The sequence below is a fragment of the Molothrus ater genome, chromosome 5 (genome assembly GCF_012460135.2).
Source record: "Molothrus ater isolate BHLD 08-10-18 breed brown headed cowbird chromosome 5, BPBGC_Mater_1.1, whole genome shotgun sequence".
NCBI lineage: Eukaryota > Metazoa > Chordata > Aves > Passeriformes > Icteridae > Molothrus > Molothrus ater.
Window position 1 is genome coordinate 22,442,527 of NC_050482.2, and position 18,125 is coordinate 22,460,651.

Consider the following 18,125-nt stretch of genomic DNA (forward strand, 5'->3'; position numbering starts at 1 on the left):
AAGTTTTCTCTGCAAGTGTCACTTACTGACACTTTGTCCTGTTAATGCTGTTGCTCAGCATTATTGCATTGCTACCTTGGCATGAACCAGTCAAAACCAGGGGTGTTGTAAAGGTGACTCATTCCTTCAAGTCTTACTCAGTGGAATGTCTGTGCACCTGCTCGAACTCTGCCACTGTCTGCTCTAAAGGGCAGAGTCTGATGAAGCTGATTTAGAAAAAGCAGCATGTTGAGTGTTAGTCTTTTGAAAGCCATTGCCATAATTATGGTTACTGACTTCAAACAGGAATTCTCTGATACACTTTTTCCCACTATGGTTGCTAGTAGCAGAGTGGCAAGCACCCCAAAAGACAGAATCACCACCTTCCTGCTTTGTTACAGACTTTGTACCACTTTTGGACTAGAATTTATGTATAACATTGTACCCTATCTTAAACTAGAGGGTAGAGTTAGAAAACAACTTGGATTTAAGGTAATCAGAGCAAACTGTATACCCACCCCAATACCTCAAACCTTACACTTCTCATTCATTGTAGGGTATCTTTTCTCAGATCAGGGACTCAGTCCTATTAGGAACTGCTTTGAAATCATAACCTTCAGCTAACAGCTACATGTCTTGGTTATTGATACTGAGAGTTAACTCAAGCTGCATTATTCCTTTCCAGAATATTCAGTAATCAGTTTTCCTAATGGGACTTCTGCACAAAGGTAAATTGTGCTATAACCTGTTTATGTCACTCTATCTTGTAAACTTCAAATAAATTTTAACCTTGCTTTCACAAAGCAAACCTCTAAATTTCACTTTTAAAATATGTCTTATATCTAAAAATACAAGATAATTTCCATTTAAATTGGAACACTTGCAATTTTTACTGCAATTTAACTAGCTGATTAAGAAATTCTCTGTGGAGGCAGAATATAAACAGCAAATGAATATAAACTTTCTTTTCACATGTCGTTGGTTGAGTTTCAATTGCTAGAAATATAATCTGGACCCTCAAGGATATTTCCTTCTTGAAATATACTCTTTCTTATTTTGGATTTTAAAATATTCCAGAAAATTCAGGTTATCTTTTCAGTAGAATCCAATTAAGAGCAGAATAATTACAGACTCTCTGACAGAGTGCTAGTTTTGTCAAGGGAAAGGAGACTTATGTTGATCTGTGTCATGCTTGCCTGCCTTTGATTCTGCAGAAGCTCTTGAGGACAGCATGACATGCTGACTCCAGGAAAGCTCCTGAGATGTGCCTCTATTAGTAAAAGCAATAGAAGCCTCTCTGCTTCTGTGGTACACAGGCACAGCAGATTAATTTCCTACTGTTGGAGATGAAACCTCATTCCAGTACTGAATAACTAGACTTTAGATTCATCTCTGATATTTTCTTGTAATATTTTAATATATTTCAGCTAATATATTTCCTAATATGGAAAAAAATAGACTAGTTTTCTTCTTCAACTTCAATATTTCAAGAATATCTAGTTCAGGTTTCTGTTTCCATTCCCATCATGTGTTTTCCTTTAATATTGCCTATGCATTACCTTGCTCTGGCATAGACTTTCATTTTGTTGTTCCTTGTGTGAATATGCATGGCTCATATGAAGAGGGTGTTAGGTGTCTATACTTAAAAGACAATGGATTATTAAGCTGCATAACTTTGAAGACAAGTGGTAGTTGAGGGATCTGAAGCATGGCATTTCCTCAAGGATCTCCTGTTTCCCACCTGCTTTGATGCACAGGTATCTTTTGGCAAGATCAATTTTAATCATAGGGTAGAGTGCCATGAGTCTGATGATGCTACTCAGCTATATCACTTATCTCTGTGCTCTGAGTTCTTTCCCTGCCCTGCATTAATCCTTGATGGAGATCTCCACATGGGTAAATCAGAGCTGCCAAGTCCTTAACCCTGGGAAAACAGAATGCTCATGGAGCTGTTGATGCATGACAGTTCTCTTGTGGGTGTGTACCCACATACAGAGGGAATTCTGTGGAGGTGAAGTGTAAGTCTTGGCATAATTTTGGAAAATTTCACTTCCCTGTAAAGACTGGTGTCATGATGTTAGGAAAATGATTCAGCTTTTGAACACCTTTACTGACTGTGACTTCTTAAAATTTCATGCTGGCTTCAAAATAACAAGTCACCTTCCTGCCCACGAGGCTTCATTACTGTAATTCCCAGAGCAGTGCTTGTAGCAGAGCATTTCTGCAGTGTGCTCAGAAAATACTGAACTACAAGCTTATGCCTTCAAGTAACTGTGATTCCTGATTAATTACAGTTCTTCGCTGGTTCACTATAAAGCAGCAAGATTGATTTAATTGGCACAGTTGTATTCTTGCTGTTATTTTTCTGCTCAAAGTTGCCTTGAAAACTCAGTCTAATATGCAAATGGATACTAGCAACCTTTTGTTTCTCAAAGGCAGTGCTCATCAGCTGTTTAATGTGCAACTTTTGTAATATCCAAATCCTCCTCAGTCATTTTTGTTGCTTGTGAAAGGGCTGTAGTTTTAGGATATATATAAGACAATTATAAATAGAGAAAAATAACACTGTTTTGAATTCCTGATATAGAAATAATAAGCTAAAGCTAACTAGTTAACAATTATTTTGAGGAGCAGTGTAAATAATGGATCATGTTTGTAATGGACTCACAGGTACTCTCAAGGGTGGATTCTCAAGTGTTTAATAAAGAGATGATCCTACACCTCTGCCTTTTTCTCAGTGGAAACCCTAATAATCTCTGCCTGCTACCTAGCTGCCTGTTTTTATAAAACTTCATGTATCTGATATCTCCATCCCTGTGTCTAAAGTGGTTGGAAATTAGCTGAAAGTTTCAAAATTCTTAGCAAGATAGGCAATTACACAAAGCCAGAGAGCTGATCACATAATATCGTTTCCTCAGGTAAAGGTGATTGATAAGTATTTCCTATTACTCTACAAGGATGTTTTCAAGAAAATAATTTTTTGCTTTCAGATCATTTTATTCAAGGAAAAAAGTAAAATGGTTTCCAGACATTCAGCAACAAGGGCACTCCTTGCAGTACAAGTAGCAACAGGGGACAGAAACTTGATGGCACATTTGCCCCATAGTCTCCATCTCTCCCAAGTTCAGTTTGGGCTGGACATCATTCAGGAATGGAAGGCAAAGTAGTTTCTAGAAGTTATAGAAATTATTTTAGCATGTTAGACATGGAATGGCATTGATAGTAGAACGAAAAGGGATTGTAATTTTAAAGGATGGTGTCCACGGTGAGCTCTGTGATCCAGGCTTTTCTTCCTTGGAAGAGGGAGAAGCCTCCTCAAAATGTGGTTTTGGTGCCCATCCAGTTATACAGGAAGCCTGCATGCTGGAGTAGGTGGGAGGAGAAACCCACAAAAGGGTTTAAAACAACAGCACACGGACAAAAGAAAACAAAGGTTGGCAAGATCATGAAAATTTTTCTCTGTGTCTGAGCTTCTGTGATTTCCATATGCACATGGGAATACTCTCATAGGTTCTTATAACAGTGCTAGATTAAAGGGTGAACACAGACACATTCAGAACATGAAACATATATTCTCTTGGTGGGACAGGACATTAGTGTGCTAGGAGTTAGCATTTGCTGAGAGAGCACTTCAGCAAATACAGGGACAAGCAGGGGTGATTGCAAAGTAATTTTCAGATTTTGAGCATGTTCAGTTTGCATGTGTATGCAGTTTTTCATGTAATAAGTCCCATCTGTGAAGTAGATAATATTCTACTGCTTAGTAATGGCATTCAAATACTTTTTTTTTTCTTTGTTCAGGTATTTTTGTCCTCTCTTGGTGTAGAAGTAATGAAAATAAAATTGCTAATCTTTAGATTCAGCAAAGTATATTATTAATTTTAAGAAGATGCAAAAAGGTTCTGGTTCAGTGAAGAATTTCTGTATGTACCTACTTTTCATTACACTGACAATTTGAAATGTACTACACTGTCCTTAAGGAACACTTCATTTATCTTTTCTGAACTGTATTTCCTACAAAGCTAGATCTTACTCTTATAATGCCTTTGTGTACTAAAACATTTTAAGATACACTTCTTCCTGTAACAAAAGGTCTGACATTTTTGTCTCCTGTTTGTTTTTTAAAGCACTTTTGTGCAATGGAAAGTTTCACAAGCACTTGCAAGAAATTTTTGTTCCCATGGTCGTCCGCTACATTGATCTCATGGAATCATCAATTGCTCAGTCCATTCACAGAGGTCTTGAACAAGAGTCATGGCAACCTGTCAAGTAAGTGCTTTTTACAAAATCTGAACAAAGCACCTGCTTATAGCTTTCTGTCTAATAAGGGGTTCTCCCCTGTTGCCCTCTAAATATTCTATTTTTTATTGTATTCCTACATTGTTTATTTCTTCACAGGAGCATCACCAACAGTCTTCCTAATGTAGCTCTTCCAAAAGTTCCAAGTTTGCCTGTTAATCTTCCACAAATACCTAGCTTTACTACACCAACCTGGATGACTTCTTTGTATGACTCCACGTGTGTATTCTTCAATAACTTTCTGACTGTATGTCAGCTCTGCATGGCCTTGCTAGTGTTCTGTGCAGCTGTATTTGGATTGCATGGTGTTTATCCTCTCTTAGTTGGAAGTTGTTGTTTCTTGAGAGTGAGCCCAGCATGGACTGTTAGTGAGTTGCGCTTTCTAGTGCATTAAAATGTAGCAGTCTTAAACCTGGTAACTCAGAAAATCAACTTTGCAAAGGTCTGTCATGGCAGGAATGATGTTTAATACTCTAAACAACCAAATGACTCTTTCGAATTAATAAGCAGTGGAGAACCTTTTGGATGATTGATTTTAGATTGTGGTTTTGTAAAATGAGGCAGCCCATTATATTTTTTGCATGGGTTTGATTAACTCATTTTATATTGGCTCGGAAAGTCATTGATTGTAAATATTGTCTTCAGATTAAATATCCATGTTACAGGAAAATAGTAAAATGTTAATAAGTGCCAAGGGGAGAAGTACATCCCTTTCTTTGTCTGCTTGAAAAAAAAAATATTTCTTTTTGATTTTTCCCCAACATTTCAGTGCTCAGTGGAAATATTCCCATAGTTATAGGTCTGATTTCTGTGTGAAGACACATCAATATATGTCAGAGAAAGGCTCATGGAACCTTATTTTAGCAAAAGTTATATTAGGAAAGCATGAAAGTGAAAAACTTCAAAAAACACACATTCAAAACACATACGTTGATAATATCAAGACAAGTGTTGACTTTTCAAGTACATGACAGACTCCTAAATAGCACTAGATCTATTTCTGTAAGAGTTAATGCAATCATAGAATACCGTGTTAAAGGGTGCTCAAGGATCATCTCATCAACTTTTCTTGGCAAAACCATGGTCTAGGATGGCCTAGTGCCCTGTCCAGATGAATTTTTAAAATGTGCAATGTTGGGGAACCCATCATTTCCTCTGGGGGGATTATTCCAATGGCTGATTGTCTTCATTGTGAAAAATTTCCTCTACTTTCTAATCAGAAACTCCCCAGAAGTAACTCAAACCCATTATCCCTTGTCTTTTTCATGTGACTCCTTGTAAAAAAGGGAGTATTATCATTGTTGTTCTGCTGTTAATTCCCCTAAAAAGTGACAGAATTCCTCTTAATCCTTGGCTTTGGTACCTTTTGTGTTTACTATAGTAATGCTAGGTTTCTCCTGATGTGCTTATGCAAGTCATTTCAGCTTTGAATACAAACTAATTGGCCTTCTGGAACTCAAATTCCTTTCTGTTATCCCCAGGTTTTCAAAGGTCACTTTTTTTTTAAAGAATAGCTTTCAGAGTTAAGAGTTGCTAATCTTGGATGTGCTCTTGTAGTCTGCTTTCTAGCAGCCCCATCCAGTAAAAATAAATTGTGTAGATGGAATTTCATATATTTTGAATACTGAATTTATAATGAATACAGATTTTGGTTGGAGGATTATAGTGGTAGATCTTTCCTAAATGAAGGGGTTTGTGCAGCAATATATCTGGACTCTGTGGTCAAAACATGTACAAGCAAAGTAAAATTCAGCCATGGGCTCATCCCCTTTGCATATGTTCTTGTATTCAGTTTCATGGTATATAGGACACATGCATGAAATTCTAAACCAGCCAGTGAGGTTTTCATAGCCTTTGGTGAGCAGCGAGGTTGACATGCTGTAAACACTTGCCAGAAGTAGCTGTCATTTTGCTGCTTTTGGAGAGAAGCTGGGGTGAGCAGTGTCTCTTACTGGGGTTGTGACCTTTGTAAGGCCATCATCCCCTTTCAGCCACCCCACACTGTATTCTAGAAGAGATCTGCCATGGTGCTGGCTCTGATGGAGGCACCTCTTCATGTTCTTTCCCCAAAACATAGAGCTTTGAGGTTATATTTATAAAATTTGTATGAATTGACAGTCTCGATTGCAGGCAGCATTAAGTTACCTTTGTAATACTTTGGTATTCAGGCAGTATTTTAAGAATTAGCCTATCTTAATTCTACTGAAGAGCCAAGTAAATTCTCAGCATGGTCATGTATTTGGGTAAAAACAAAAAAGCAAAAGCACTGCAAGTCACTTGTCCCTCCTCCCAGGCTAAGGAGTTTCCTTTTTCCTCCTGGTAATGGTGGCTCAGTTTCTGGCAGAGGAAGTGGGTCACTTTCACTATTATGTAATAGAAGGAGGAGGGTTTTATTTTCTCCCTCTTCTCCCATACCATCCTTTTTACTTAACTAGTAAGTGTGTTACTAACTAGTACCACACTTACTAGTTAAGTTCTTCAACAAGGAGTAACCCAATACCTTTGCTCCAATATCTGCTAAGCACAACCCAGAGCTTCCTGACAGTTTTCCCTTTCAATGTGATGAACACCCCAGCTTAGATGGACTAGCAGGGTACACTGAATTATACATACAGTCAACAGTCATCTAATTCAGGAATGCAAGTGGACTCCTTCTCCCCGCTGCCTCCCCCACGTCCTTCTTTCCCAGTTCACTCTGCTCCCTCCTCCCGGCCACAAAACTGATAATTCAGCAAGAAGATGACTATGTATATCACAGAGTTCTGGGGGACTTTCCTCTTTAACCAAAAAGTGACGATTTTGGCTAGTTAATCATTATCAATTTGAATTGCATAATGTAGAATCTAGAGTCAAAACGAATGAGAATGAGTAGTCTGTGAGCCAACTGTGTTAAAGGTTTGCTGAAGTCCTGTGTCTCTTATCTGTAACAGAAAGAGATTTATTATTCTCCAAACTTTACTAATGTTTGTGTCCATGCTCTCAAGCTCATGTTTAAGTATTTTCATACTCAACAGAGCTATTATGTGCCTACCTAAGAATTTTGCTGAAGAGAAAGAAGTAAAAATATATTCACAGTTGGACATCCATTTGTGTGCTTTATTGATGAAAATAGATTTTCCCCATATTCACTTTAAATTTGTTACAGTTCTCTTGAACATTACTAGCAAAGATTGTTTATATTTTTTAATTAATTGTTTCCTTTTTTGTCCTTGATCATTTGTTTTGGAGCAATAAATATATGCTACTTATAAACGCATTTAGAAAGATCATTACCTTTTTTCCACTTCTTTTTGGGCATTGGAAAGTGAGATATGAAAAGGGAAAATTGTTATGAGTAGCAGTCTGTTTTTCTTGATTGGTCTCTGGAGAAGCTAACTCAGAGGACACATTGGCTAGACATGCAGAGCACTGTGAATTACTCTTCCATTTGGCTGAAGATAATCTTAAAGAGGGAAAATGTTTGAATATTCTGTAAAAGCTTTCAATCAGCCACAATGAGTTTTTCCTTACTTATTAATTCATTCAAATATACTTTTTTAAATGGCTCTTCATATTTTAATTTTTGTGTGTGTGTGTGTGTCTACTGGACCTGGGTTTTAAGTTAGATATGTGGATGATTTTAATTGTTTATGGTTTAATTTATAGATTATTCGTTTCAGTGCAGACATAACATAGTGTCACTAACCAGAAATATTGTAGATGCCCACCTGAGGTTGTTGCTATCTGGTGCCAATCTAACACATCATCTTCAGGAAAATTCAAGGCTGGGGAAACCTGGAATAAGATATATCGTCACAGTGCCCCAGTATTGATGCAGAGGGAGTTGGTCTGAATGTGTCTGAGCTCCTCTGCTGGAGCTCTTTGTGTGTTTGTGAGTGCTGAGGGAGTCAGAAGGACATCTTTTATCTCTGTTCTGAGGGGCTGTGTCTGCAGTGCCACATACATTCCTGTCATAGAGCTTACCTCCAGCAAAGTGCTAGGAGGCCATGGCCTGTATTTCCAAGGATGGGTATTTAGAATTATAGCCCTAGGACTGATGGCATGGGGAAATCTGGCTGATCTGCTCTCTGTGGAATAAGGAATTATGAATAGCTAGGTCCTATTGAGCATTCTGGAAGACAAATTTATATTGTGGGGCAAATTTCTTTCCTTCTGAAATTATTAATATGCAGTAAGAAAGAAGACTTGAGAAACTTGTTTTGGTTGCTTGATCCTTAGGTTGCCTCAGCCTTGAGCTAAGCGAAGTCATGGGGTAGCTCTGTCCCCAATGTCTTTGAGGGACTTTAACTGATGGTTGCAAAGGTTCTGCTCCATCCTTCTGCCTCATCTGCTGGTGAAAAGTAGAGAGATGGGGCTGAGTGCAACTGACATTGAAATTATTGAAAATCCTGTTCTGTTGAAGGAATTCTCAATTGACTTTCTGAGCCCTGAACATGTATTTTGAGGCAGCTTAAAAATGAAAAGCTGGAGTTCACAAGCTGGGGGCTCACAATGGATGTAGTCCTTGTGCCATGTTTTCTAAATGGTCTTCACAAAATGCTAGTGGCTAGTATCTCAGTAGTAACCTTTAAAAAAATTGCAGTAATTTGTAAAATGACCATCCCTGTCCTTGGTAGATTATAGCATAAATGAAACCAGCTGCTTTTGAATCTTTGGATTTATTGATAAAATTCTTAGATATTTAATACTTACATTTTTATATCCCAAGCCACCCTATGGAGTTTCATATGTAGCAAGAAATTATTCATTCTACATCTACTCTGAAGTCATGTGTGGGAGTATCTTGCAACCAGTGTACTTTATTAGTGTACTGTTTGACTAATTGCTACTGCTTAGGTACCTGGCAAGCCCAGTGGGAAGCTGCCTCTTTCAGCTGTCAGTGGATAAGTGAATTAAGGCTGCATGCAATTCCTAGATTTGATATGCTGCAGGTTCTTGGAGAAACATTATGTCTGGAATCTTATTTTTGTGCTGTGATCAGTATGATGCAAGGCATAAAGCCATAAAATAATTTAAAAGGGACCTCTGGAGATACCTGGTTTGCTTTCCCAGTCAAAGTGTGACCAATTGCAAAGTTAAATTCCCGTTAAATAAATCTGAATATAACAGGATGTGCATAATATTTGCCTCTTTTAATCCCTGGTAATCTTCTCTTACTGCCATGAGCTGATTAATAAGAATGGACAACTAGACAATGCCTCAAAGGTTAAGCTTTGCGACAGCAAAGCAGTAGAATTTGTGCTTAATTTTAAAACTATGGATAACTATTATAATTTTTAAAGAAAGAATGCCAGTTCAGTTTCCTGGTAGAGCAATATTATTCCTTTCTTTAGACTGAAGTAGCTTTACCATGCACATTCAAATAAAAACTTTTCAATAGTCAACAATAGTCAAGAATGTGTCCTGTCCCTTCACCAAAAAAAAAAAAAAGGTTCTCAAATGATAGGTACAGATTCAGTCTTGATTTGAATGCAGGAATTACTCCTGTGCCAGGAAGATGTAAAGTCTGAGTTTAGCTCTTCTTTTGCCTCATTTAGTAAACAAATTAGACATTTGTGTTAGGATGTGTGAACCAGGAACAAACAATTTCTGTTGTAGCACTTTATTTTCTTTCTTCGTCTTATTAGTACAATATGTTAGTCAAATTCAAAGGTCATTGGACAATACTGAATAAAAAATTGAAGGATGAAAACTCAAAATTATATGGAAAGAAAACAAATGAATTAGTGTTTCTTACAGAATGAATTCTTCCATGAACCTGTGCCTGTTACTACAGTTATAATAATTGTGAAATTTTATCTGATAATATAATTAAACAAAATTAAGTGGCTACTACAATGTAGTAGTAAACAAAGTAGTAAATGTACATAAGAATACATTTATGTTGTTATGAATTCATCAGTCCTCCTGAGTCCTAAAGAGTTTCCTTTGGAATTCCATCAGGTGAAAAAGAAACAACTATGGGAGAGTAAAAATGGTTAAGTTTGTGATCTGATGATGGAAATTATTAGTTTTGTTTCTTGAGAAAGTTTGGATTGTTTTCTAGAAAATACGTGTTTTCAACAGTTACAAAAATACTGAGATTATCCCATTTCTGTCCCCATATGATTTGTCTTATTCTTTTACCCCAATCATCTCAAAACTTGATTTAGTCACTTTTGAATCAGATAAGGTCTAAACAAAGCATCTACAGCTTCAACTGCAAGTGTACACAGCAGATGCAATGTATCTTCAATATTTGCTTGTCATACAACTTAAAAAACAGTCTAACGGGATTATAAATTTTCCAGCTTTGGTTGTTTTTTTCTTTCTGTTCCTTAATTAAACTTAGTGATGTATGAAACTTAGCTGGGGTCCCTCAGCAGATAGAACCCCTGTGCAAGTTGTAACCTTAGCAGTCCCATGGGCCTTTTTCCTATTTCTGCTGTTTTCTTTCAGGACCACAATACAATACAAAATTAACAGTTACTGTGTAACACAAGTGGGGAAAATATGCATTATACCGAAAAAGCCTACACTAAAAAAGTGTGTTGGGACTGTGGAAAACTGCTGCTGTGCACCATGATGGAATCAAAACCTGCACCATTAAAGCCAGAGCCAGAGCTGGTTGCTCAGAGGCAGCATTTCCCTTAGGCAGGAGCCCCTGCTGCCAGCTTGTCACTGCCTGGCTGTCCCCTCGCCCGGGCGACATTGCCTCGGGTGACAGGGCTGGCTGCGGTAGCCGCGGAGCAAGGGGCACACGGGTGTGACTGGAAGGTGAGGGATGCAGGTGTGAGACTGAAGCAGCGCCTGCTGCAACCCTGCTGCCCCTCAGGGCCCTGAAGGTGAGCTGGGCTGTGATTCACCTCCCTGCCCACTGCCCCCGTGGGGCCCAGTGGGCTGCCACTGGCTGAGGGGGCCTTAGGGGGGCAGGTATTAGAGGTCCTTCCTGGCTGTTTCGTTCTGAATCTGACCCTGCTCTGTCCTGAGCACAATCAGTGTTTGCTGACTCCTTCCATGAGAGCTGGGGTCACTTAACACTTTGATAATTCTCTTCTTCAGTCATAAGGGAGAAGAAGCAAACTGATGGTAGCGATGTATTTAAACTGTTTGGATCTGAATTGGGATTGTCAGGCTGAGTTTTGTGTCACTCACATCCTGGAATTCCATGTTGCATAGTATACTCTAATCTTAAATGGTAATGCAGGCATTGCAATACAACACATTATTAAAATGTAATTAATCTCTATTGACAGTGGAAGTGTAAATGAACTTATTGCTTAGTTGTTGTGTTTTATCACAAGCAATTGTATTTAAATTTAGCAATCAAATCAGGGTGGAAGAACTTTAAAACATTATGGGCAATCTGAGATGGCATAGAGCCTTATTAATCTGCTGGTTTTGTTTGTACACAAATTTTCTTCAATAGTTTCTCTTCTCTTTTTTTTTCCCACCCAGATCTGATGCTATTCCCTCAGTTAGAATTCATGAGCATTTATCAAGGGGCTATTTTTCTGGTTATCTCTTTTACAATAGTACTACTAGCATCCTCATTCCTTTGGTAGACTTATCTACCAGAGTTATGGAGGCAAGAAAATATATGCACAAAACCTTCACTATATTGAAAATATCCATACTGTTCCTGTACCCTATATTTTTCCTATCTTGATCTGAAACTTGATCTATTTCATTTTCCATGCTCCCCAACATCCCATCTACCTCCCTATCGAGCCATATTTCTCAGCTAACAAATGAGAAATCATTCACTTTTTTCACCCTAAGGGGATATATTTTAAGCTTCCCACTACCATTTTCACATTTTCTAAATAAAAGCTACTGTGATAAAAGATACAGGGAAATGAAGGAAGAAGGTGGTGTGATAAGGAAATCTTATTACCTTAATTATGTGGCAACTGGGATAGACATCCATACATTTATCTTCTGTTTCTTGGGGGCTTGTTTTGTTTCTTATAGCAATGGATCAGCTACATCAGAAGATCTTTTCTGGAAACTGGATGCTCTGCAGATGTTTGTTTTTGATCTTCACTGGCCAGAACCAGAATTTGCCCACCATTTAGAGCAGAGACTTAAACTCATGGCCACTGACATGATAGAAGCCTGCGTTAAAAGGTACAGTTTAAATGATCACTTAAAAATTAGGAGAGATTTGAAAATTAGCACAGGAGGGCTTGTGCTGGCTTGCAGAGGTATAGCTATACCAGAATCCTGTCACTGGAATCAGGGCAGTTCTAAAGAGATCACGACTTCTGTTTATTTCCAGTATCTGGCAATCAGCAATTTGGCAACATCCAGGAAATACCAAGGAGAATTTCTCTATCTGTTGTAAATCGACCCTTGGAAATTAATAAATCAAGTTTGTTTTTTTCTATTCCACATCAGTGGAAAATATTAACAGAACTCAGAATTCTGCTAGAATAAATCTGTCTGCACATTTCCCTCTCCCTTTACTACATTATTCTTCATGTTCAGTTAATAGTACTATTTAATTCTTCAATTTTAGAGTACTGTCTCTAAGAAATATATTACAAACAAAGACTGTACAATATTTCTGCATTTGTACAGCAAACAAAAGAAGGCTAGCTTATAGTCATCCAACTGAAACTAAAAGTTTTATAGTGCTAAATATCTGAAAATTACAGAAAATATAGTGCTGTTTTTCCTTGAGCTGTATCTTAGCATTATTGGTATATTCTTTTAACTTAATTATAAGTGATCTGAAAAGACCTCTGCCATAGCTTTCAGTAAATATCACTGAGGTTAGAAGAAATATCTCTATGTCTAGAAAATTTACAGAGATCTACCATGAGGCGCTTCAGAAAGCTTAATCTGGACATATAAAAATACAGATTTAAAAAAAAAATAATAGAATGGGGAAAATAAATTTTGTAGATAATTTGTGTTAATCAAAAAATGTACAGTATTGATAAGAAGGGCTAAACAAGCAGAGAATCTTTACAGATGACATAGTATTACATTATCTTCTCTAAACACAGTAGGAAAGGAAGAACCTCAGGCTAAGGATATGAACCTGTTCCTAGAGCTGGAGTGATGAAATCATGATTAAAAAACCAGAAACATTTAAAAGAACTTTTCTGTTTTATTATGAAAGGGCAGTAATACAGGGAATGGAATAAAAGTTAAAGCTCTAACAAAGAAAGGTAGGAAACACTAAAATTAAAGCAATCCATCTGTTCTAAAGAATTTGGCATAGATGCTCAATCAATTGCAGTTATCTAAGAAATCTTAGAAAAATGGTGAAATCTTAAAGGACTACAAGACTATTAGTATAATCATAGTCTAAAAAAACAGAGTAGCAAAAAGATTCAGTGCTACTTATACATGGATTATATTGATTTTGAGTTGGAAAAAAAAAAACTTTATTGTCTTATCAACAGGACTATAAAATAAATTAATATTTTAGACCTAATACATAACATACCAGTCTTAATACAAAAATTATGTTTTTGTGTGGTCAAAGATACTGTATGTTAGGTAATAAAGATTAGAGTAGCAACACAGAAAAAATGGTGGAATTCTTCTCTTATAACTCTTCTTGTGATATTAATATGATCTTAAATTTTTTTTAAATGGGAATAGGATTCTTCTGTTCCCATCTTCCCATCTTCACACAAAATATTGTGTGAATTTCTGGTATCCACATATAAAAATAAGGGTGAAAATAAAACATTTTATCTTTAGATATGTTGATTTACAGTTTATTTCAGTGACATTGCTCCTTATTTACACTGTTTGAGAAAAAAATAGGGATTTTATGAAGTACATCTCCTAAAATGTCATAATTTTCAATGTAAATATTAGTATTTTCTTAATATTGAACTCATTTTCTTTATTGAAATTCTTTTTCCGTGAAAGCTAGAAGAGGAATTTCTCACTATATTTCTCAGCAGCAAGTATTTTATACAATAAACTGCATTTTAGCATAGAAAAGCTGGACAGTAAGGGGTATTTTCATTGCTTTATATTAAACACAAGGAAACATATTGTTATCTAGAAAGCAAGAAGATAATACTTTTATTGTTCAACTGAATTCACTAAAGAAATACAGACCCTTGAGATTACCATCAGTGCAATTGTTTATTGAAAGGCTGATATTCTGAATTTACAGAATTTTAATTCTAAAGTGTTCTCATGCATATGTATATTTTTAAGCCAACATCTTTACTAAGATTTTTATGTTTACTGTGGTTGTTCAGAATTATCAGAGATACTAATATTATAAATTGTGTTTTAATAAACAGAACAAGAATTGCATTTGAGCTGAAGCTGCAAAAGACAAACAAATCAACAGACCTGCGTATACCTTCTTACCTGTGCACAATGTTTAACGTCTTAGTTGACGCCAAGAAACAGACAGCTAAACTCTGTATACTGGATGGGGGGCAAGAGGTAAGTGGAATTTTGAATGTTTACTTCCTGTGATTGGTTGATCTGAACCATCTCATACTGCAGACTGTCCTTAGATTAATTTCAGACTAACTGAGATGCATCACATAGCTCTGTTGGTACAGAAGTGTGCATCAGCTGATCCCTAGCAGCATCATGCAAAGACACAACCCCTCATCTTCCACCAGAGAGCACACAGAGTGCTTCTGTAATTTGTTTGCTTTGACCTGTGAGTGTGTTGAACATTCAGAGGATTTCTTGACTCACAGCCCCTCCAGGAATTTCTCTCGGGCTGCAACAGAAAAAGAGCCCACTTCAGGACTCCTTTGTAATTGTAAAATAGAGCCAAAATATTGTCCTTTGCAGACAGGTTTTAATTTAGTAAGGTTTGGTTTTAAATGGATTATAGACCCAGCATTCATGCCTAGGAATATGCTGAAAATAGAGGAAAGAAATAACCAGGCAGTTTAATGGGGTTTTTTTAATTTGGTCTCCAAGGACAGGGACCGTTTTGGCAGTAGTCTGCTGCCAGGACTGTAGGTACTCCACAGTGGAGCACTGATGTGCTTTTGAAGGGAATGTAAACTTCACTGACTTCCATCACTCCTGTGTTGTCACTCTCAGCAGGATTAATCTGTGAAATGAAAAGAGTATGCTATGTAGGTTGGTGAGACCACCAGCAAAAATTAAAATGGATCTTTCTTGCATTTGTGCTAATGCTTTTGGTTTGTAATTTGTTTGATTTGGTTTTGAAGAGACAGTAAAAACATTTTTCAGAATTTGGCAACAAAAAATGTATGTCTGCTTTAGGCATCTTCACAGTTACACTATTTGGACATATTTTTTCAGTTGATTTTTGCATTTCTATACTGTGTTCTTCATTTCATTGACTGATCTTTTCAAGTGAGCATATTCGATGTAATTGTCTTTTTTTTTCCTAATTCAATGAGACATTCATCATTTTCCTGTTCCACCCTGTCGTCTTTATTTTTCCTTTTGGTTTTCCGTGACACGAACCAGTTTGCTAGTCAATGGGTAAGTGTCTTTTCATTGTTTTTTAATTTGCATTTTTTTCATTGAATATTAACAGCCACTTTTTATTTTAAATGGTAATGTTGCTTTTTGTGTTAATTTCTTAGCCAGGCCCTCAGAATTCCTTCAGTCTGTCTGTGCAACAGACTGATCATCAGCTTCTCAGTTCTTTCTTTGTTCATCCTTCAGGGCATTCCAGATGAAGCCTTCACTTTTCTGCTTTTCAGACTCAGTATCCTGTCTTACCAGGTCACAAAGTTTTGCATTCTTTCATCTTTCAGTGAGGCTCATCAGAAATAAACCACAGCTGTCAGCTCTTGCTCTGAGCTGATGCTGCCATTTCACCTTTCATGTGTGTGTGAGCAGTAACCTGCAAACACCCACGAGCACGCGCTCCTTTGGGTAGAGGCAATGCCAGTACCTCTGTAATGCCCTGCAGACAGACAGAATGACCCCCTTCTCCAGGATGTGCCATTCCTCTTTCCTGCTCTGGGTCATGCCTCCTGCACTCTCAGCCAGTCCACTGGGAGCCCAAGTTCAGCACCTTCGTAAAGCCCAGACTCAAATCATCTTCCACAAGGATCTGAAGTTTTGTTTTGCTGAGCGTGACTGTTTTAGTGAAGATCAGCACTGAAGAGTAGTGGGTTAGAGTATTTATGATCTCATGGTTTTCAAAATAAATCATGAAAAAAATCAGACTAATGTAATTTTAAAATTATTTCTAAAGAAATGTCATGGTTTTGGAATCTTGATTCAGTTCTTCTTTTTGCCTTGTTCAGAAGTGAAGTTACTGTTTATATGCCATTTCTACAAAATTACATTTGGTTTGTGGTAAGAAAAAAGAATAAGAAAAAAAAGAAAAGAAGAAAATATACAAGGAAAAATAACTCAGAAAAAAAATAGGAACTGGTCTTACATTTATAAATCCATTAATTTGATGTACTGTGGAGATAAAGTTGCAGGCACTTTCTGGGAGGGACAACTGATTTTTTTATGGATCACAGGAGTATATATAGTTTTGACATTCATCAGTGGGCGAATAATTGTTTATGGTTTCCAGAGAGTAAGAAAGCATTGCCTTCTGAAGGCTTGTAAGCAACAGACATAACACACTGTTTGGGGTGATTAGACCCCTTAGCAGATCAAGGCAATATTTTATTCGTCAAGACATTAATATGGTTGGAATGTAATAAATATGAAAATGTACAAAGTTCTTTGATGTATTTCTAATATGCTCTTTTACTGTTCCAGTGTGACCTCGGCTGTTTGTCTGAGTTGTGTATTTACATTTTTCAAGTGTCCTTAAACATGAAAAGAAATTAGAAGCAAAAATTGATATTTGGTGCTAGTACCTGTAGCAGACACATGTATGTGGGCAAACACATCTCGTAGTTTTATTCTCTCTTAATTTAACCCAAGTTCAAGATCTGTGCTTTTTAGAAAATCATTCCTAAAAATATTCAGCAGATCGGAATGAATGTTTTGATCTGTATGGCAACTCTAAAAGAGATGAAAAATGCCTTTAAAAACTTAGAACTCTGAAAACTATTCAGCTGGCAGCTGCTAAGTTAGGCTGATGTTTACACTGACCTCAGTACTTTTACTCCAAGCATTATGCTGTTAGCTGTTCCAAGTAGCCTTGAACTAGGAAGATAGGGTTAGTCTTTACAAGTCACATTTTCTGTGAAGTGGCTATTGGGGACAGTCTTTGCTGTCAGATAAATGTTTCTAAAGGAAGAATTACTGTTTAAATTGATGTGCCTCCTTGACAGAATGGGATCCCTAGCTCTCGTTAATTTCAGAAGGGAGCTCGGTAGGATTATCTAGAAAGTCTTTCGGATTTATTTTAAAAGCATTTACTTAAAGGCACCTTCTTTATTAAAAATCAAAAGAAAAAGTCTATGGAGAATGAAGTCTGTTTTATTATGCCTTCTATGGCCTATTAATTTGTTACCATCTATTCTGCTTTGTTGATGAAATTTTAATTTTGCCCTTGCTTGAGCATATTGTAAGATTTGTATAAACTGAAGCTCACTGTGGTAACAGAAAGGCTCTTTCAGGATGAACAATTGGAGCTCATTTTATTTCTAGAGGACATTTAAAATAACTTATGAATGAGAGTTGTCAGACATGAAATGCTGTATTAATTAAATCTTATTCTAGTCTTTTCGCTTCTCCAGCTAAACCAACTCTTTAGAAAAAAATACATGGCCACCTTAATTATATAGGAGAAGACAAAAACTATCCTTCACATTCCTTTGCCTGAATAAGTATAAGAACTCAATTCATCTAAATAATAACCCCATTAGCTGCTTAACTCAACAGTGTACATGGGAAAATTTTCAACACAGAATGTAAGAAACTGTTGATTGGGTGGATCATTTTCAAGGGTTTGTTCTTCTGATGTTCAA

General features: G+C 36.8%; 1 protein-coding gene across 2 annotated transcripts in view; it reads left to right on the top strand.

Annotated features, from left to right (window-relative positions):
* The window catches only part of CADPS2 (calcium dependent secretion activator 2), a 284,523-nt gene that overhangs the window by 231,390 nt on the left and 35,008 nt on the right, over positions 1 to 18,125 (top strand). Inside the window, exons 20-23 of one of the 2 annotated variants that reach the window (XM_054514814.1) lie at positions 4,107 to 4,248; positions 4,378 to 4,497; positions 12,232 to 12,387; positions 14,538 to 14,685. In XM_054514814.1, coding sequence (XP_054370789.1) covers positions 4,107 to 4,248; positions 4,378 to 4,497; positions 12,232 to 12,387; positions 14,538 to 14,685 — 566 coding nt within the window. The remainder of the gene's footprint in view (positions 1 to 4,106; positions 4,249 to 4,377; positions 4,498 to 12,231; positions 12,388 to 14,537; positions 14,686 to 18,125) is intronic. The other variant, XM_054514815.1, reaches the window with a different exon arrangement.